This window comes from Coenobita brevimanus, chromosome 67 (assembly GCF_032717465.1).
Source record: "Coenobita brevimanus isolate Jiangsu-jjx chromosome 67, ASM3271746v2, whole genome shotgun sequence".
NCBI lineage: Eukaryota > Metazoa > Arthropoda > Malacostraca > Decapoda > Coenobitidae > Coenobita > Coenobita brevimanus.
The window spans coordinates 30,304,336-30,326,462 of NC_137020.1; the positions used below are offsets into that span (position 1 = coordinate 30,304,336).

The 22,127-nt window shown below is 44.9% G+C and overlaps 1 protein-coding gene across 1 annotated transcript in view; it reads right to left on the bottom strand.

Annotated features, from left to right (window-relative positions):
• Window positions 1–22,127, bottom strand: part of Graf (GTPase regulator associated with FAK) — a 222,567-nt gene that overhangs the window by 73,039 nt on the left and 127,401 nt on the right. Inside the window, exons 2-3 of the mRNA XM_080276959.1 lie at window positions 14,966–15,123; window positions 13,388–13,561 (exon numbers count right to left, since the gene is read on the bottom strand). Of these exons, the coding sequence (XP_080133085.1) occupies window positions 13,388–13,561; window positions 14,966–15,123 (332 nt within the window). The remainder of the gene's footprint in view (window positions 1–13,387; window positions 13,562–14,965; window positions 15,124–22,127) is intronic.

Sequence of the window (22,127 nt, forward strand, 5' to 3'; positions counted from 1 at the left end):
TCCCTCTCACCTTTGGCACTCCCCCCTCGCCCTGTCACCCTCACACTAGCCAGGGTGACGTCAAGTATGGCTGGTACTGAGAGCTGGAGGGCTGCAAGAACGACGCTTCCTGTGCAGAGTACGTGCGACGCCGCAAATGGACGCCAAAACGCACACCAAATCCACCAGGAGAGGAGAGGTCGAGGTGTGACGAAGGAGAATTATAAAACGTAGAGTGAGTGGGTGAACGAGGGTGCGTGATGGCCGTAGCGTGAGTAGAATGAGCGTGATTACGTCCAGAGAAGGGTAGTGACAGGGACACACTAAGGGAACGACCGCTAACACCACCTCCCCTGATGGAAGTCAGAACGCTACTGAAAGTCTGCCGCACGAAAAGCCTCTCTTAGTGCCTCCTCCCCCTCCTTCCCTCCTGGACTTTCCCTCCCTTCCCTCCCTCCCTGTCCTTCTCGGCCTGTCTGACCCTCTTCTCCCTTGTCTGGCCTCCCTGTGACCCTGTCCTTACCCCTTCCTTCCCTCCCTCCGTGTCTGACCTACCTACCTACCTGTTTGTTTGTCTGACCCCCCCATATTGTCTCATACTCCAGGCTCCTTTTATTCTTTAACTCTCCCCACTCTCTCTTCCCCCTCTCTGTCTACCTGGCTTTCCTCCCTCATTCCGATATCCTCTCCTCCTTCTTGTATCATCATCATCATCATCATCATCATCATCCCCGTCTACCTTCCTTCCATCTGCCTATGTGCACCTTCCTTCCCATACACAACCCTACCTATATCTCCCCTCCTTTCTCTCCTTACCTTTCAATCCACTTATCTTTATATTATCCCTACCTCCTAATCTCCTCCTCCACATCATCATCATCATCATCACCTACCTCCTATTCTTTCTACCTGCCTACCTTACTCCTCTCCTATCCCTCTTCCACCCTCTTTTCCACATATTTCCTCCACATTTCCTTCCATACCATCCACTCACCTTCCATTCTTATCTCAGTCAAACCTACCCATACCCTTGTCTTATCATTTGCTTTACCATAATTCATTGATATCTGTTTAACCAATGGACAGGTTCTCTCTCTCTCTCTCTCTCTCTCTCTCTCTCTCTCTCTCTCTCTCAGGCATGTCATGTAGAAAACAGGATATGGGGAGTTGGGGAATGATGAATATAAGAGAGAGAGAGAGAGAGAGAGAGAGAGAGAATGTGCAATTACATATCAATACCCATAGCGTGACACGGAACTAGCAGTCAATATTCCACCTATTTCAGTCCACCCCGCCACTCTTTGTACTGGTGAAGCAGGTGGGGCGGGGTGGGGTGTGGTTGGGTGGGGTGGGGTGTGGTTGGGTGGGGTGAAGTGTGGTTGAGAGGGTGGAGTGTGGTGGAAAGTGTGGAGTGTGGTGGAGAGAGTATGGAGTGTGGTGAAGAGTGGGTGGCGTGTGGTTGTGAGAGGGTGGTAATTTGGAGGAAGAGAGGAGTGTGGTGGAGAGAGGGTCAAGTGAGGTGGAGGAAAGGTGGGGTGTGATGAAGGTAGAGTGGAGCGAATGTGGAGTGAAACTGGAGTACGGTGGATCTGGATAGTGTAGATTTAGTGTGGTGGAGCGAGTGTATGAGGGTAAGCTGGAAACCACTTGTAGCGTGAGAGGGAGCGATAAAGGAAGACTTGGAATTACTATTAAGTGAAAGGGAGTGGATGAGAGTAGGTAGTGCAGAGTATGTTGTGTGGAGTGATGGAGTGTGGTGGGGAGTGGAGGTGTGGTGAAGGAGAAAGAGCTGACAGGTGAGCGTGGGGAGTCTAAAAGTGGAAGGCAAGAGTTGTGTGGAGTGAGGGAGTATGGTGGGGAGTGGAGGTAGGGTGGAGATGAAGTGAAGGAGATGTGATACAATGGATATGTAAATCTTTAAGTTAATATATTTTCTACGACTATCATTCACAAGTTATGCCCTACTCTGAGGACATCTTTATATATTTCTAACTAACTTCAAATGATTCTATTCATTATTAGAGACACATCCTCTGACTGACGGGGTTAAACACATGATCTAAATCCAAACAGCCCTACAGTAATACAGCTCTCTCTCTCTCTCTCTCTCTCTCTCTCTCTCTCTCTCTCTCTCTCTCTCTCTCAGCACCACCGTTCCCACCCTCCCACAGTGCTATTATCCCCCCTATGCTTTCACACATCCTCTCTTTCACCCCTCCCCTCTCTTTTATTTCTCACTGCTGGTTTCATTTCCCCTCTCTGCTTTTATTCCCCCTCATGTTTCCCCTCTCATATTCCTATCTTTCATCTCTCCTCCTCTTCCTCCTTCTTTCACAATTCCCCTCTGTTTTCTCACTCTCTTTTCTCTTTCCTCTCTCCCCTTCTCTTCTTTTACGTTTCCCTATTTTCTCTTCTCTTCACCTCTTATTTCAGCTCTTCTCCTCTTCACTACTTCCCACTTATTTTTCACTTATCTCCTCATCTTTCTCCCTCTCTTTCTTCTTTTCTCTCTCTTCCTTCAATCTGTTTATCCTTCCTATTTTCTTTCGTCCTTTCTCCTCCTACTACATCCTTTCCTCTCTTCTCTGCTTCATCCCCTCCGTCCTTTGAACCTTTCCCCTCTGCACTATCTTCTTTCCCCTCTCCTCCTTCTAGTCTCCTTCTCGTCCATTCCCCTCACTCTCCTCTTCCCCCTCCACACTTATTTCCCCTCACATCTACTCCTGTTTGCAACCACTTCCCTGTTTCCATCCTTCCCTTCCCCCGCCTAACCAACCTGCACATGCCATTGACTACTGCCACTACCACCACCATTACCATTACCCCCACCATGGCAGAGTACATCACAGCCCTACACCCCCTACCATTACCATGATTTATCGACCCTACACTCCCTCCCTCTTTCCTTTTCCCCCTCCATTTCCTCTCATCTTCCCCTCTTCCTTCCATCTTCTGTATCTTCATCACATCCATCCTTTCTAGTCGCCTCACACACTTCCCTCTTTCCTCACCTCCCCACCTCTCACTCCCCACATCCCTCACCTCCCCCTACCTCCTCTTTACTCCCTATACCCTTTCCTCCTTCCTCACCTCCCCACCTCTCTCCCATCAATCCCTCCCCACATCCCTCACCTCCCCCTACCTCCTCTTTACTCCCCACACCCTTTCCTCCTTCCTCACCTCCCCAACTCTCTCCCACCAATCCCTACCCACATCCCTCACCTCCCCCTACCTCCTCTTTACTCCCCACACCCTTTCCTCCTTCCTCACCTCCCCACCTCTCCCCACATCCCTCACCTCCCCCTACCTCCTCTTTACTCCCCACAGCCCTTCCTCTTTTCTCACCTCCTCACCTCTCTCCCACCAATCCCTACCCACATCCCTCACCTTCCCCTACATCATTTTTACTCCCCACACCCATCCCTCTTTTCCTTCCCCCACTTACCTAAAATTCACACGTGCCATTGTCCACCATTACCATTACCCCTACCATGGAAGACTATATCACAGCCACTGCTTCTCTTTCGCCATCTTGATTTATTGATCCACATTTCCTCCTCCTTTCTATTTCCCACCTCCATTTCCCTTAGGTATTTTCTCTTTCACTCCCTCCTCGCTTCCCTTTCACCTCTCCATCCAAACTTCCCTTCCTTTCTCACTCCGGCCCTCTCACCCTCCTTTCCTTCCCCCTTCCTCCTATCCCTCTCAACCCCCTTTCATTCCTTCCCTTTCCCTCTCTGTCCCCCCTCCCTTCCTCTCTCTATCCCTCTCACCCCTCCTTCTTCCCTTCCCTTCTCACCCCTCCTTCTTCCCTTCCCTTCTCACCCCTCCTTCTTCCCTTCATTTCCTCTTTCTATCCCTCTCACCCCTCCTTCCCTTCTCTTCCCTCTCATCCATCCCTAAATTTCCTCCCTTTCCTCCCACCATCCCTCCACCTCTCACCATTTCCCTTCCATTTCCACACTGTCCCCTGCCATAACCCCCCATCCTGGCAGACTGCATCACGGCCCTGACCCCCCCCCATCACCCTGATTTATTGACCCCTCACTCGCATAGTCTGGCTGGACGGAGGGGTTGCTGTTGCTGTGGTGGGGGCCAATTTTGCCTGGGGTACATACTTATAGATTTTCTCGCGCTTAGTTTGTGAGGGAGGAGAGTGTATGCTTCTGTCTTCACTTCTATAGCTGCCATACAGTTCTACTACTTCTACTACTACTACTACTAATAATAATAACAATAATGATAATAATAATGATGATGATGATCCTGACAGTAATGATATGAAGATGAAGACAACGACGACGATAACGATGATATAATAATAATAATAATAATAATAATATAAATAAATAAATAGGTAAATAAAGAAAAACCAGTGCTTGTCGTTTACCCTCACAAAAAACTAAGTAAATATCAGAGTCAAAATCTAGGAAAACCAAATCGACTTCTAAAATGCTCAACTGGATATAAGGCCTCTTTATAAATATCCCCTGTGGTGCTGGAAGGATTGTGGCTTGCTTGTGTCTTCCCCTGAGCACCCGACGCATGGTATATGAGAGTAGGCGACGCATGGTATATGAGAGTAGGCGACGCATGGTATATGAGTAGGCGACGCATGGTATATGAGAATAATGCGTGCTGATACTGGTTATTCTTCTGATCCTGTTGCTTAGTGACCACATGCTATGGCGAGGATGTGTGTGTGTGTGTGTGTGTGTGTGTGTGTGTGTGTGTGTGTGTGTGTGTGTGTGTGTGTGTGTGTGTGTGTGTGTGTGTGTGTGTGTGTGTGTGTGTGTGTGTGTGTGTTTCCGTGAGTAGCCAACACATAAATGAGAACAACGCGTGCTTAGCTCCTTGTTATTCTTCTTAATCTGTCCGTTTTCAATCCTCAACTATGCCTTGGTCTCCCCCGATTAACAAAGATATGGTAAAATTAATAAAGGAATGTGTGGCTATGTTTTTATTATTATTATTATTATTATTATTATTATTATTATTATTTGTCTGTTTTTGTTTCTTCTCGTGATCTTTTTTTTTTTCAGTATTTTCCTTTACATTTTCATAATTTGCGTTCTCTCTCTCTCTCTCTCTCTCTCTCTCTCTCTCCCCCATTAACCTTGCCCCCCCACCACAGCCATTGACAGACCCGACAAAAGAATGGGGGACGTTTTTATTATGCTTGTGTTTGAACGACTTTGGTGGGTGAGGGGAAGTGGGGGGAAAGAGAGGGGATTTGAGAGAGAGAGAGAGAGAGAGAGAGAGAGAGAGAGAGAGAGAGATGGTTAATATAGGCTACGTCAGGGTAAAAAATAAAAAAAAAGTTTACACACGCAAAATATGCAAAAAGAGGAGAGATGCTGTGAGAAAGTGGGAGTGAGTGTTCTTCAGTAATCCTTCGTTCAGATAAGAAGGGATTTAAGATGGAAAGAAAAACGCAGGAGGGGAGGTAGTCAGGCTGGGAGATAGGTAGGTAAGCAAGTAGGAAGTCACGTTGTAGAGAGAAAGGTAAAGAGGATAGGGAGATAGGCAGGGGAAGACAAGTAACGAGACAGAGAGGTAGCAAGGAATATAGGTAGGAGGGTTGGAAGGAATGTAGGTAGGGAGGCTGGTAAGGAGACAGATAGGGAAGTTGGCAGGGAAATAGATAGGAAGGTTAGTAGGGAGGTGGGGAGGTGTCGAGGGAAATATTTAGGAAGGTGCTTGGAACAGACTACGAGCGACATCTTGTTACGGAAGTGGTTAAGAATACAAAGAAGACAGCCGTGTGCACAGTGAAGAGAGCTGGCGTGAGTGGTGGGGTGAGTGCTCTTGAGTGATCCTTCCTTCAGGTGAGACAAGTGTGAAGAATGAAAGAATGAATGGCGTGAAAATACTTCCAACCTCCCCCACATACCTTCTCATTCACTCTCCCCTTCTCCTTCATTGTCCCTTGCCTACTCCTTCTTCATTTTCTCCCTCTCCTCCTCCAGATTCTCTCCCTTCTCCTCGTCAGTCACCTCCTCTTTCCTCCTTTCCTCTCCTCCTCATCTTACTGGTTTTCATTTACACCCTGTCCTACTATCAATCTCTTCCTTTTCTTCCTACCCTGCCCTTCTCTTCCTCCTCCTCCTCCTCCATTCAAACTTCCCTCTCTTTCAAGCTTCTCTTCCCCTCGCACACTCAGTTACGTCATCTCTCTCTCTCTCTCTCTCTCTCTCTCTAAGATTGTCCATTGCCTCCATCAACGTTCTCTTCAATTTTATCTTTCTTCCCTTAATACGTTCAATCATAACTCTCTTCCTTCTCTTTGCGCTCTCTCTCTCTCTCTCTCTCTCTCTCTCGGTATTGGGATTCTGTGTACATAAGGATTATCGACTATCTGGCTAGTGCCCTCCACACCTCCTCCCCGTCTCTCTCTCTCTCTCTCTCTCTCTCTCTCTCTCTGGGGAGCTAGTGGTGTAGTGGTTGGCAGATCCACCCCGCAAGATCTATCAAGCAGAAACTTATGATAGTTGACACACATCTAACCTCCTAAAGTGATGACATCCATTATTGAACTGTGAAACGTTATACAGTTGATATAGAGCTGTGACACGTTATAGAGCTGTGTTATAGAGCTGTGACACGTTATAGAGCTGTGTTATAGAGCTGTGACACGTTATAGAGCTGTGTTATAGAGCTGTGACACGTTATAGAGCTGTGAAACATTTTAGAGATGTGTTATAGAGCTGTGACACGTAATAGAGCTGTGTTATGGAGCTGTGACACGTTATAGAGCTGTGTTATTGAGCTGTGACACGCTATAGAGCTGTGTTATAGAGCTGTGACACGTTAAAGAGCTGTGTTATAGAGCTGTGACACGTTATAGAGCTGTGAAACATTTTAGAGATGTGTTATAGAGCTGTGACACGTAATAGAGCTGTGTTATGGAGCTGTGATCAAAGTGCGCTGGGGTGGGACGATAAACTGGGGGGATAACAAAGGCATGATTTAAGAGACGTCAGAAACACACTATGGGGTTTCCTCTGTGTGTGTGTGTGTGTGTGTGTGTGTGTGTGTGTGTGTGTGTGTGTGTGTGTGTGTGTGTGTGTGTGTGTGTGTGTGTGTGTGTGTGTGTGTGTGTGTGTGTGTGTGTGTGTGTGTGTGTGTGTGTGTGTGTGTGTGTGTGTGTGTGTGTGTGTGAGGTCTCTCCACATCATCAAGATAAACAAGAAAAAAATGCCAAACACAAATGTCAAATATTGTGCAGTTTAGCGCTCTCTCTCTCTCTCTCTCTCTCTCTCTCTCTCCTTAAGCAACAAACAGCTCACACACACCCCATAAAAACTCTTCTGTCTGAAACAAAACAACTCTCTCTCTCTCTCTCTCTCTCTCTGAAACACCAATAACAAGCTTTGGATTTCTCCTCCACCTCTAACCTTTCCACTCTCTGCTCTCTCCCCTCTCTCCTCTTTCCATCCCTCCTCGTTTCCATTTCTTTTATTCTCTCTCTCTCTCTCCTAATCTTGTTCCCTTCTATTGCCCTTTCTCTTTTTCTATCCTCAATTTCCTCTCAACTCCTCTTTTCTTTCTCTCTCTTCAGTCCTTTTTCCTCTTTATCTGTGAATTTTTCTGTTATTCCCTTCCTTATCTTTTTCTCATTTTCTCTACCCTAACATCATGTCTTACGTCTATATTCCTCTCTATTTTATTTTCCTCTCTCTCTCTCTCTCTCTCTCTCATACCTACCAGCTAACATCACCTCATCTTCAACTGCCATAAGCCTCTCCATAATCATCTGGAGAATGTAAACAAAACCACGTGGAGCAGTGACGTCACTAATTTGCCAATGACGTCATGCTTACGTCATCGCCTAATGGAGACACTTAAGCACTAAACTGTTTCTCTGATGTCTGCATTGCTTTAATCTCTCTCTCTCTCTCTCTCTCTCTCCTTTGTTTTCCTCCCTTTTTCTCCACTTCCCTCTTCTCTTACTCTCCTGGCTCTTTCTATTCTTTCTCATCTCTCGTAACTTCCCTCTTAGTAGAGAGAGAGAGAGAGAGAGGGGGGGTGGGTATGAGGAAAGGAACAAGGAGGAAGGGAGGGAGGGAGAAATGAGAGGAGGAGGAGGAGTTGGAAAGGAGAGACGGAGGAAGGGAAGATGAGATAGGCAAAGGAAGAAGAAAGGAGGTGAGAAAGGGATTGAGGCAGGAGGGGAGAGAGGGAGGGAGAAAGGGGAGGAGGAAAGAAGGGGAGACAGGAGACGGGGAGGGAAGGGAGGGAAGACGGAGAGAGAGGGGAGGAAAGGGAGGGGCGAGAAAGTGTGGGGAGAAAAGAAAAGAGGGTGAAGGATGATTTAGGAAGTGGAGGGGTGAACTGAACAATGATGAACAAAGGAATTATACACACTTCATTACCTCCCCCCCTCCATCTCTCTCTCTCTCTCTCTCTCTCTCTCTCTCTCTCTCTCCCCATTCTTACTGTGACTAAGCCCCATGAAATCAGTTATTCTAATTCTAATGGGGTGAGAGAGAGAGAGAGAGAGAGAGAGAGAGAGAGAGAGAGAGAGAGAGAGAGACAGACAGACAGACAGACAGACAGACAGACAGACAGAGACAGAGAGACAGACAGACAGACAGACAGACAGACACACAGACAGACAGAGGCATGAAATCAGTTATGCAAATGGAGAGGCAGACAGGAAAAGAAGAATGTCAGAAAAAAAAGGAGGAATAACAGGGGAAAAAAAAAAAAGGAAGGGAGGGAGAGAAGGGAGGAGAGGACAGGCGAAATTAAATGGCATAATAAAACACAAAAAGAAGAAAACAATTAAGAAAAAAAAAAGATTGAGAAAAAAAAAAGTCCCATAATCTAAAATCAAGTTGAATTTTAAAACAATTTCCAGACACAGTATCGTTTAAGGTCAATTTTGGCAAAGAAAGGATGTCTATATTTTTACTGCTGGCTGTGCAATACGTGGATATATATATAATACTTACGATGTATATGTTATTCTTAGGAGGAGCTCTGATTGTTCTTCCTTATGGCATATATCTTTCAGTACAATTCAGTTTTCAGATATTGTTTTTCTAAGCAGTAAGTCTAAGGAGGAGGAGGAGGAGTAATCAATATATCTTCAGTAACCAGTTCAGTATCAATAATCACTGATGGTGCTGTTGTTTTAGCTCCCACAATACATCTACTTCAGCTTTAAGAGTGACAACTGCCTTATTCTCTTCTCAGCACGAAAACCAACGCTATACTACCCAACGCCGAGTAGTAATTATATAGTACTGACAAACTAGGGCACAAGTTCTCTCTCTCTCTCTCTCTCTCTCTCTCTCTCTCTCTCTCTCACACATACGTATATCCTCACTGCTAAGCTATTTACTTTTTACTTGGCCAATCTGTAAAAAATTGCTGGATCAGGTGACAGTACATGGTTTTTATATACAGCTGTTGTGAGGTTTGAGTCACAAAGATAAGTAGTACCACGAAAGGTCTTACGATCCATACCAAGAAGGCACCGTGATTGAAGTTGTCAGGTACACGTTATTACTCTACTTGTGAGAAACGCAGAGGAGAGAGAGAGAGACGGGGGGGGGTGGGAGGGGACCGATAAGAATGGAATGAAGGACTGCTATTCATTCTAACCGTTTGCCTCCATCCCCCCCTTCTCTCTCTCTCTCTCTCTCTCTCTCTCTCTACCACAGTCAGAACAGCTGGTCCAATTAAGTCATAATAGAGTTAATGTGAGAGAGAGAGAGGAATGGAAGAGAGAGGGAGGGAGGAGAGAAAAGCGAGGCGGGGGAGGGAAGGAGATGGACGGAAAGATGGAGTAAAGAAGACTGGGAAGGAAGGCAGAGATAGAGGGATGGAGGGAAAGATGAGGTCAGGAAGTGGGATATGGATTCTGAGGAAGAGGAAACGAGGAAGGGAGGGAAGGAGACAGAGACGGGAGGGCGAAATGAAGGGAGAGAGGGAGGGAGAAGAGATGGAGGGTGAAGGAGATAGACAAAGGGAGGAGGAGATGAAGAAGGAGAAGGAGGGAGAGGAGAAAAAGATGAAGGAAGGAGACAGAGAGGGAGAGGAGGAAAGGATGGGGATGGACGAAGAGGGGGGGAAGAGATAAATGGAGGGAGTGTGTGACAATGGGGGAATGTGGAGCGGGCGGCCACATACCATCCCAGGGGTGAAGTGAGTGGAAAACCCATGTGGAATGAGTAATGGAAGGAAAGAACAGTAAAATCTTGTTATATAGCAGTATACTTTTCCGAAATATCACAAGTCCTTCCACACGCCTGAAAAATCAACTTCATATACAGAAATGAAACTCTAGTGGGTATTTGCGTGTGTGTGTGTGTGTGTGTGTGTGTGTGTGTGTGTGTGTGTGTGTGTGTGTGTGTGTGTGTGTGTGTGTGTGTGTGTGTGTGTGTGTCGGGGAGTTTTTATTATTATCATTATTACTGTTATTATTATTATTATTATTTAAGTTTCGGTCACTATTAAAAAGTGAAGACGAATAAAGTAATAAAGTAGTTTTTGGACTGTAGTATTCACACACACACACACACACACACACACACACACACACACACACACACACACACACACACACGGGGAAAAGATAGAGATTATATTAGATATGACAGCAAATTTCTGTCTGTCTGTCTGTCTGTCTGTCTGTCTGTCTGTCTCTCTCTCTCTAATTTACCGTCGACATGCCACATATCACTCGTCTAACTACCCTCCCCTCATCCTCTCTCTCTCTCTCTCTCTCTCTCTCTCTCGGCTGGATCACACTGAATGCGATGGTGGTGGTAATAATGTTGGCTGAGCTTATTATAATGTTGGCAGAAGCTGTGATGATGCTGAAATGTTGACAGTAGTGGTAGTTATGATGATACCGCAAACCACATCATAGATCTGGCTATTGTGATGTTGGCAGTTATGGTGGTAATGTTGGTAGTGGTGGTAGTAGTGGTGGTAATGTTGGTAATTATGCTGGTTATAGTGGTAATGGTCGTAGTGGTGGTAGAAATGTTGGTAGCTGTGGTGATAATGTTTGTAGTATTGGTAGTAATGTTGGTGCTGATAATGATGCTGGTAATGTTGGTAGTACTGGTGATGATGATACTAAAAATGTTGGTAGTTGTGGTAGATAACACAATAAGGAAAAAAAATCAATATCCCCTTTGTCATGTTGTTGGTAATTGTGGTGGCAATGTTGGTAGTTGTGGTGGCAATGTTGGTAGTTGTGGTGGCAATGTTGGTAGTTGTGGTGGCAATGTTGGTAGTTGTGGTGGCAATGTTGGTAGTTGTGGTGGCAATGTTGGTAGTGGTGGTGGAAATATTGGTAGCTGTGGCGGCAATGTTGGTAGTCGTTGTGGCAATGTTGGTAGTTGTGATGGTGTTGGTAGTTGTGGTGGCAATGTTGGCAGTTGTGATGATAATGTTGGTAGTTGTGGTGGCAATGTTGGTAGTTGTGGTGGCAATGTTGGTAATTGTGGTGGCAATGCTGGTAGGCTAGAATCAGTGGTGACGACAGTGAACTTGTGGTAGTTGAGATGATAAAGAAAACTACACTAAAATATTTCTTAGGGTAATGTTGGTAGTTGTATTGGTGGTGATGATGATGATGATGATGATAATAATAATAATAATAATAATAATAATAATAATAATAAAAAATAAATAAATACTCTCGTTTATGGTAATGTTTGTAGCGCTTTTGTGGTAATGGTGGTAGTGGGGGGGATAATGTTGGTAGTTGTGGTGGTAATGGTGATGGGGGGATGGGAGGGAGAAAAAGAGGAGGGAGGAATAGAGGGGGTGAAAGCAGAGGGAGGGGGAGGAAAAAGGAAGAAGGGAGGGAAGGAGGGAGAGAGCGAGGGAAGGAGAAAGGTAGGGAAGGAAGGAAAATACGAAGATATAAAGGGTCAGAGGAAAAAGAACGAAGGATGGCAAAAGGGACAGAAAACCTGGAAGAAGGGAGAGAACACCTGGAAGATGGGAGAGAAAACCTGGAAGAAGGGAGAGGGAGGTAGGGAAAGGGGCGCGGGGAGAAGAGAGGGAATGGAGAAGAGAAAGGAGCAACTGAGGAAGGAAGGAAGGAAGGAAGAGAGAGGGGGAAAAACGAGGGAGGAAGGGAGGGAAGCGGAGGGGGAACGGAGAGATGGAGAGAGAGAAAGAGAGAGAGGGGGGAGGGAAGCTGTACAATGCCACACAACAGATCACCACATTGGGGGTCTTATTACACGCGTTATATAAGAGAGAGAGAGAGAGAGAGAGAGAGAGACTCTACTTAGATATGTAGATCGAGCTAACTTTACGTCCTTTAGGCCTTAATAGAAAGATTTATTCTCTAATTACACAAGTTTAAGAATGGGATAGCAGTTCATTGAGAGAGAGAGAGAGAGAGAGAAATAGAGAGAGAGAGAGTTCCCAGAAAAGTAGTTACAAAATTACAGTTAAAATAATACACAGATATGATCCAAAATAACTGAAAGGCAAGGGGGAAAATGAGTCAGTCTGCCAAGTGAGGTGATATGGTGGTGATGAGTGTGTTGTGGTGGTGATGAGATGTGTTGTGGTGGTGATGGGTGTGTTGTGGTGGTGATGGGATGAGTATATTGTGTTGTGGTGGTGATGAGATGAGTGTGTTGTGGTGGTGATGTGTTGTGGTAGTGATGAGATGTGTTGTGGTGGTGATGGGATGAGTCTGTTGTAGTGTTACATTACGTCACCTCTAACACATTCCCCTTCATCACGCCTGCTTAGGGATAGTTAGCGCCTCTTCTAGTGCTTATGTTGTGTGTGTGTGTGTGTGTGTGTGTGTGTGTGTGTGTTACTATACATTGGTCTTTGTTCAAATGTAATAATCAACATTGTTACAAGTCGCAACTGCTTTCCATACCCATTTGCACGCGCACACACACACACACACACACACACACACACACACACACACACACACACACACACACACACACAATAAATACGAACTTTTATAAGGAACATACCGCTACTGTCTTACGCTCAGCTATATCAAGTGACACTAACGTAAGTAGAAATGTATCGAACGAGGTCATCTTTGGTCGTCAAGTCGCAATCTTGGTGGGTTTGGAGGTTCGCAGTACCTTTTCCTCAGTGATTTATTTTATTATCTACACCTTACAGTATCCCCTTCTCTGCCAATGATACAAAAAACGTGAATACTAATCTCATATAAGTAACATAAAAAAAAAAAAAATAGTATGTTTTAGGGAAGAAAAATCGCTGCCCGTCTACTTCAGTCCACCATCTTCCTTTTGGGGGTTAGGGAGGGGAGTGAGGGACACTTGTATAACCAGGCAGATCCACCTCCCGGCTATATCAGTGCCATCTCGTGAAGGCGTCCCTCTCCAGCATGAATAAGCCCGTAAATCCCTAATACTAATGCAGTACTCACCTCCTGCAGCACCTGGTCATCCTTCTTGGTGGACAGGTTAAGGTATCGCTCTTGGGACTGGCAAAACTTCTGGGTCTGCTTCTCAAACTTCTTCCTGCCCTCCTTGGCCGCCCCTATCGCGTCTTTGCGGAACAGTTCTAGAGGGCGGATGATTAATTCGAAGGATCTGTCCAGCTGTGGGCAAAGGAGTTGTTATTATTATTATTATTATTATTATTATCATTATTATTATTATTATCATTATCATCATCATCATCTTCACCATGACCATAAACATTATAACTTCATTGTTAATTTCCAAAATTGTAATATAACTCTACGGAATTCAATCGTAAACTGCCGAGACTAAAATTTAACTCTAAGGGAACCTCACACAAACTCCCACTATTACGACGTAACTCTAAGGCAATCCCCCCAATAAATTCATATAGCCAATGTAACTATGGGAATCACACTTCATACACAGTTTTGTGCCTACGTTCTATATTCTTGAACCCATCTCCTATTCCATTCTTTTTCTAATCTTCGCCCCATTCTTCTATTTTCTTTACTCTTGCCCCCTCCTGCTTTTTTTTTTTTTTTTTTAAATCCGTTTGTCTCTCTGGACTACCTAAGAACTATACACACATATTGATATTGTGTCGGGCATGCGGCCGGAGCATGTAAGATGGACGACCCTGCCCTGCATAGCCTTGGGTCACCATTGGATAAGGTGTAGCACTAATTAGCCCACCAAAAAGGTAGTAGGTGGATGGTTACCATCGCCCCGCGTGTACTATGATGAGAAAGACGTGAGGCCAAGGCCTGGTAGCAAGCCTTGCACATTACCAGGCAGGAAACAATCACACTTTTCATTTTTAAAATATATGTAAGCACTTTCTTTCCATTTCTGTCCTCTTTTGTCTCTCCCTGTCTTTCCTTCCTTCCTGTTCCTGAAGTTCTTGTTTTCTCTCACCTTTATATTTCTGCATCCCCTTTACTATCTATCTATCTATCTATTGCCAGACGCCTCAATCCCGTTTGGGGTGGCCACAAACAAATCGCCTCCAAGTCGCCCTGTCCCCCGCCATTTCACTCCCCTGCTCCCAACTCACACCCCCCTCTCTCATATACCTCTCCACCCCATCTCTCCACCTCATCCTCGGCCTCCCCGTCCCTCTTTCCCCCTCCACCTCACTCACATACACTCTCTTCGTCAGTCTTTGACCCTCCATCCTCTCCACATGGCCAAACCACCTCAGTGTGTTCCTCATAACGCTTCCTATCACATCCACATCAACACCACAACGCTCCTTTATAACCTCATTAGTCAGCCTGTCTCTCCATGTGACTCCACAGGCTCCTCTTAAATAACTCATTTCCACGGCTCTCACTCTTGACTTGTGTCCTTCCAACAACGTCCAAGCTTCACTTCCGTACGTTAGAGTTGGTATCACAATACTGTCATGTAGTAACTTTTTCACTTCCATGCTCATCCCCTTTACACAAACAAATAATTACACCACTCTTTCTAGCCTGGGGCCCAAAGTCGGACACAAAATGCACACCAAATCAAACACATAAAGAAATATAACTTACCATCCTCTCCCTCTCGTCCTCCACCATGTCGATGATCTTGGCAAACTCTTTAAGGGAAGATCCAATCACAATCTCGTCATCGGTCTGCTTGTTGCCAATGCACTCGAACCGAAACCGCTGTAAGTTGTTGCTCAGGCTGCGTTTGGCTCGGGACAAGTCTGTAGGGAGAAAGAAAAGTCAAATTAGTAGTGAATAAGGTAGTATAAAAATTTGAACCGTTATACAGTACCGGTATATATCATCGCCAATATCATCATACTCATGCACCTGTTCCTGCTCCTGCTTCTCCTCCTCCTCCTCATCATCATCATCATCATCATCATCATCATAATCATCATCATCATCATCCTTCAGTAAGAGCCATCCCATAATATCCCCTTCGAAATGTAAGGACTGGTTGTGTTTGCTGAACAAATCTTTGGATAGAGGAAAAAATATGCCACGGTAAATAAAGAACTATAATTTTTGTGGATCATAAAAAAACAAAAATGTATTAACGTACATGATGCAAAACATTTATAAGATTGAGCCCCTTGATATATCTAGAAAACGGGAGAGAATAGCTCAGGAAGAGACGTGAGAGCAACCCACTGAGTCCTTGCCAACTGCTATATTCACCCAAGTTACTCCAAAACATCCATTTTCTTTGTATCATACATAACAGAAAACCTGACTTTCAAGGTACAACTTACAGAAATATATGCTTCAGCCGATGTATGTGGTAAATAAGCAAAAAATATAAATAAGAACGTCAATATTTCCTGACGCTGCATCCTGTGAGGGGCAGAAAAAAAATTAAAACTCCACGAACGACCTCTTCCACTACAACCCCTTTCCCTCGCCCATACACCATACGCTCTCGTTATGGGCCTCATGATTTTCAATTTAATTTTTCTCCTATTTCTTCACGATACTTCACTGTTACACACACAGACACAAACACACAAACACACACACACACACACACACACACACACACACAAACTAAAAATTGATACCCTTCTCCGACGCACATACTCTGACACATAAACAAACAAAACACACACAAACACAGACTAGACTAGACTCCTACACCTGCTCAGTATGACACACTTGTTGAGAAACACACAAACACACACACACACACACACACACACACACACACACACCTGCACCGCATCCCTGACCCAGTAACACACTAAAATTCACTCATACCGACCTTACCCTCTTCCCTCTCCATATATACTGCACATACATGGGCTCTTCTTCCTTATCAACCAACCTTATCCACCCCTCAAACACACACACACACACACACACACACACACACACACACACACACACACACACACAGAAAAAAAAAAACTAATGCCAACTAACCAACCATACAACCAAATACACACACACACACACACACACACACACACACACACACACACACACACACAAACAGCGCACCTTTATGAACACCTGGTGAACGTTCTACAGGTGTATGATACAGATGTGTGGGTGAGTTTGGTGCCTGCCCTACTGCTACACCATTCCTGCCTAACCCCCCCTGCCTCACCATTCCTGCCTTACCCCTCTGCCTCACCATTCCTGCCTAACCCCCCTGCCTCACATTCCTGCCTTACCCATGCCTCACCATTCTTGATTTATATGATTATTTTTGTCTACCTCACTATTTCTATTTTATTTTCCTTATCTAACGATTCATGTTTCTCTTTCTTTGCTCCACCATATTTCTTTTCTTTTCTCTATTTCACCATTCCTACTTCATTTTTCTTTTCCCTCGCCATTCCTCTCTCATCTTTCTTGCTTTACCCTTTTCTTTTTTCCCCCTTATCATTACTGCCTCATCCCTACCTCGCCACTTCTGCTTCAACATTATTAGATTAACTTTACCTTCCGCCTCATCAATCCGCCTTACTCCTTCATCATCCTTCCTGCGTCAACATTTTAATTATTTCCTGTTTCACCGCTTTTGCCATGCACCAACCTCACCCCTCCTGCCTTCCACCTATCCTCCTTCACTGCCTTACACTTCACACGGCACACATACCCCAGTCCACACACCACCAGTACCCCCTCCAACACTGTCATATACCCACTTCACTGCCACCCTCATAGCCATACACACTAATACACCACATTCACGAAGTCACACTGTACCTCACTGTCACACACACACACACACACACACACACACACACACACACACACACACACCAATCCAGAACACTTAGGCTATAACCCTTTGTGGCTATAAACACACAATATTGTTTTCACCTTAAGCTGGTGCATTTTTTTGTCCTTTTGTAGCTCATTTCACGTAACTCATTTGAAGAAAATGACCATGCCACGGCTCTATATCCTTCCCATCGTAAATCTTCGTGACTAGCATTATATTCTTGTATTATTCTACTGTTACACCGCGGAGATATGGAAATTTTAGGCCAAGTTAGAGCAAAAACATTACAGTGCACAGGCTTCCACCCGTTGTACAGTCAGACAGACAACTATCTTCTCAATTCCATCTGAAGAATATTTACAACTGGCGAAATACAATGAAAACCCTTTCTCAACTAGTACATTCGTCAAACTTTGGGAAGACACTATCTGTACATCAGAATACATATGAAAGATAACTGATGCAGCCCCGTACAGACAGGCTCCACTTCACACAGCGGGGAAATCACAATCAGGCAGGGAGGTCAAGGTAAGATGGCAGGGTGACGAAGGCCTGTAATCTCGTCAGGTAAGGAGCTCCCTAGCACCGCTTCCTTAACGATTTATTTCCCTGACTATCCATTAATTTTCCTTGACTATCCATTAATTTCCTCTTTTTGTTGCTTCTTATATCTTTCCATGTGGACACAGACTGCATGAACAGCACACAAGAATATATTAACGGAGCAGAAGCAGAAATAAACCGGTAAGGAAGAGGTGTTAGTAAGCTTTCTAAACACCCAAAGAGACATACGATCTGCCCAGGAGATACACTGGTGAGACTCGCTAACGTATGAGCAGGGACAATAAAAGCATCAATGACATGTAGGCTATCACTTCTACTACGATTCCGCTCCAGTCCATTCAGATTTCTACACGACCTCCTCTACACGGTTCCACATTAATCCTCTATATTAAGGGTTCAGATCCACATTAGTTTCCCGTTGTAGGAGCCAGTGTTTACATCCCTACTTTGATGAATTAAGAAAGTTGTAAAAGGCCTGCAGGATCCACACACAACGCCTGCTGTCCTTGGGCGGTGACAAGTTTCCTGCCAAACGAGAAGAGAACACTTTGTCCCACGCCACCGTTAACTACACCTCCATTTCAGGGGAAGGGGAGGGGAGGGGGAGGAAAAAGGAGAGGGAGAGAGAAAAGGAGAGGAAGAGGAGGAAAGAGAGGGAGAGGGAAGGGGGGTTGGAGATCCTGAGGGCTACCCAGAACAACCCCACACACCACCCCCACCACAATCCCTTGTCTGGAGGCCTTGAAGAGGACGGGACAGGAAAGCATCTTCTGTTACGAGGGCACACGATATTACACAACACACTTCACACTCACGCACTCATAATGTTGGGGGGGAGGGGGGGGAGAGTTTCATTACTTTTATGTACTGTACAGCCTGGGAGAGAACTATCTTTCCAGTTTCGTGTGAAGAAAATTTACAACTGGCGAAATACAATAAAACCCCAATTAATTTTCTACTGCGTGTTTCAGTTCGTTAAATTTTTCCGCTATGTGTTCGTCACACTTTGGGAAAATACTTCTCTCCCTCTCTCTCTCTCTCTCTCTCTCTCTCTCTCTCTCTCTCGTCTCATCCCATCTCTTTTGTCTCATCCCATTTCTTAAGTGAAAGTTAGAGTTGAGATGAAATTCTCCTGGTTTTGTGTTTTAATTTCTACATGCAAGCAGGCAAACACACGCACGCGCGCACACACCCACACCCACCCACACCCACACCCACACACACACACACACACACACCGCCTCACCTCCACCGTTGCACCCCTGCCTCGCTCCTACAACTAGTCAGGTCACATACGTAAAGCACATTGAAAATTCTGCTCCGAGTCTTTTATTTCAACCCGTTATGGCAGAAGGTTCAACAGGGTCGCGTTCTTAGTGGTTCTGGAGGTTCCGCAACACACGTATCTTGCCGACTTATCCTACCTGACCCCCGCATAACCCCAACTCACTATCTCCTGTCGGATCGCAGATGTAAAGCACATATTAAAATCTGCTTCTTCTTTTTTTTTCTTAAATCCTGTTATGGCTTTTACAGTGTGGAAATTCTTGGAACACATAGTCAGGCTTTGGATTATTATTATTATTATTATTGTTATTATTATTATTATTATTACTATTATTATTATTATTAAAGGTAACTCGGTGGCGGCTGATGGAGATTACTTTATGTCTTCAGTCACAGAGGTTCTTTATGAGTTTTACTGTATCGTCGAGGAAGCCAAAATAAAATATAAAAAGCGTCCTCGTACTGAAGTGGTTAATGTGCTGGCACTGTGATTATATTTTTTTTCACCTGACGGAACTGAGCCACTCCCACAACTTCAATTATGAGGTACATATGAGTCTTCTTGGTTACTAGTCAAAATTCGACCCTCCAATCTTACTACGCTTGCCCGAAAACATAAGTTACATATAATTTGTCTGAAAGCAGCAATAATAAACAAAAGGACATCCTCGAGCTGAAAGGGTTGAACAGGTCTTTGCTTCATATTTGCCTCAATTCTAATTTTTACTTCACCCACCTCACCCATCCTTCACCCCATCCAAATATCCACACCAGACCTGCCTCACCTCCACTCCTGACCCCTCCCGCATGCCTTCCTTCACCCTGCCTCACCCTCCACCCTACTCACCCCCACCCCTACCTCATCTCTCCTTCACCCCATGCATCATCCAGTCTTAAAATTCTGTCTTACCTCCAATTCTCTCCCTCTCCACTTTCCTCTCATCCTCTCTCTCTCTCTCTCTCTCCCCCTCTCCAATTCTTCTTCCCACCACCTGATTCTCCCTCCATCTCTCTTTCGTCCACCTCCACCCTCTCTCTCCCCATCCACTTCTCATTCCCATTTACCTCTCCCTCCATCTCTCAACCTATCTCTAGCCCCTTTCACCTCTCACATTTCTACCCCGCTACCACACAACCATCCCTATCATTCTACCAAAATCCAGCCAGTACCACACAACCACACCACACCCCTTTCCACCTCGCCACCAAACAACTATTCTCCACCACTCTACACCACTCAACTCCACTCCGCCTCAGCACTTGACACACTCCAGCATCCTCGAGCAGCACATCCCTCTCCAGGTAATTAATGGGTGATGGGGGATGATAGGGAAGGACATCTGGGTACTATACACTCCCATGGTACCATTAGTCACTCCCATACCACCTCCACTCCCTTCAGTACACCCCTCCATACCACACACACACACACACACACACACACACACATTCTTCTCCCTTCCAGCTGTAGCACTCTCACGTCGTCTTTTGCAACACGTGTTTTGCAAGCAGTGTAAGATGCTGCCTGTGCGCCTGACGCCAGAGGGGAAAGTCGGCAGCAGGAGTATAGGGCAATAAAACACACTAGAGAGAGAAAATGATAAAAAAGGTGAACATATGGCAGGAAAAAAAATGAGGGAAAATTAACATATGGCGGAGAAGAACGATAAAAAATGAAAATAATAAGTGGCATTCTCTAGTAACGAACCATTAAAAAGGTGATGATGATAATGATGATGATGATGATGATGATGATGATGATGATAGCGATAACCTAATGAAAACCACCAACTAACACATAACAATCCCACATTTCACCCAAACGATGATGATGAAGATGAGGTTGATGATGATAATGATGATGATGATAGCGATAACCATACTATCAAAACCACCAACTAACACATAACAATCCCACATTTCACCCCAACGATGATGATGAAGATGAGGTTGATGATGATGACGATATACACACAGTCAAAACCACCAATTAACATGTACCAATCCCACATTTCACCCACACTAAACAGGCACAACAGAAACCAAACCTACCTCCATATGAGCGATAAAAATAAATGACCTGCCTTGCCCTGCCTTGCGTATATAAGCGACCCTGACCTCATATGCTGCTCTCTGACCTTTTGTGGTGCTACCAATATGGGCATGAAGAGGGGGGGGGTGAAGGAGGAGAGAGTGGACGTGTGTGTGTGTGTGTGTGTGTGTGTGTGTGTGTGTGTGTGTGTGTGTGTGTGTGTGTGTGTGTGTGTGTGTGTGTGTGTGAGAGAGAGAGAGAGAGTCATATGCTCCTTGTTTGCATTATTTTCAATTCAAAACATCTCTTTCTATTGCAACACTCCTGCCTCACACTGCAATGCTTATGTCCTTGCACTGTGTGTGTGTGTGTGTGTGTGTGTGTGTGTGTGTGTGTGTGTGTGTGTGTGTGTGTGTGTGTGTGTGCGCGTATACCAGAGATATTTATGATACTATTTCATGTATGAATCACTTTACCACCAAATAAAATAATCCCGCAATACTAATTTTTTTCCAGTTACCGCCAAACGATTTAACCTCGAGTACAGATCATACAGACACACAGACACTGGTGAAAGCGTTAAAAGCATTTCCCTGTACTAAATAACCTTCACATAAGGCCCTATGTTTGGCAATTATACACCTGCTTCATCTATTTACCTGTCTACACCTGTCATTATACATCTACTTCCTGGGCATTTATTAGCATAGTTATCATTATTGTTAAGATGGGGGAGAGAGAGAGAGAGAGAGAGAGAGAGAGAGAGAGACCACGAAGGAGGTGGACAGATAATTTCAGAGTATGAAAGTGAGTGATATGTCATGGTTAGAGGGATCGTTACTGAAGAGGGACAAAAACACTTAGTGACGCCTGTTTATCAAAGCTACTTACAGGATGCAGCGTCAGACTTGGATAGGGAGACGTGGTTGACAGGTGTATTGTGGGTAGAGGAAGTAGATGTATAATGACAGGTGTAGACAGGTAAACAGATGAAGCAGGTGTATAATTGCCGAGAATCTTATAAATAATCTTAGAAAGTGTTATTATTTCACAGGGCAAAATGCTGAGTTTCACCAGTGTCTCTGTGTCTCTATGATCTGTACTCGAGG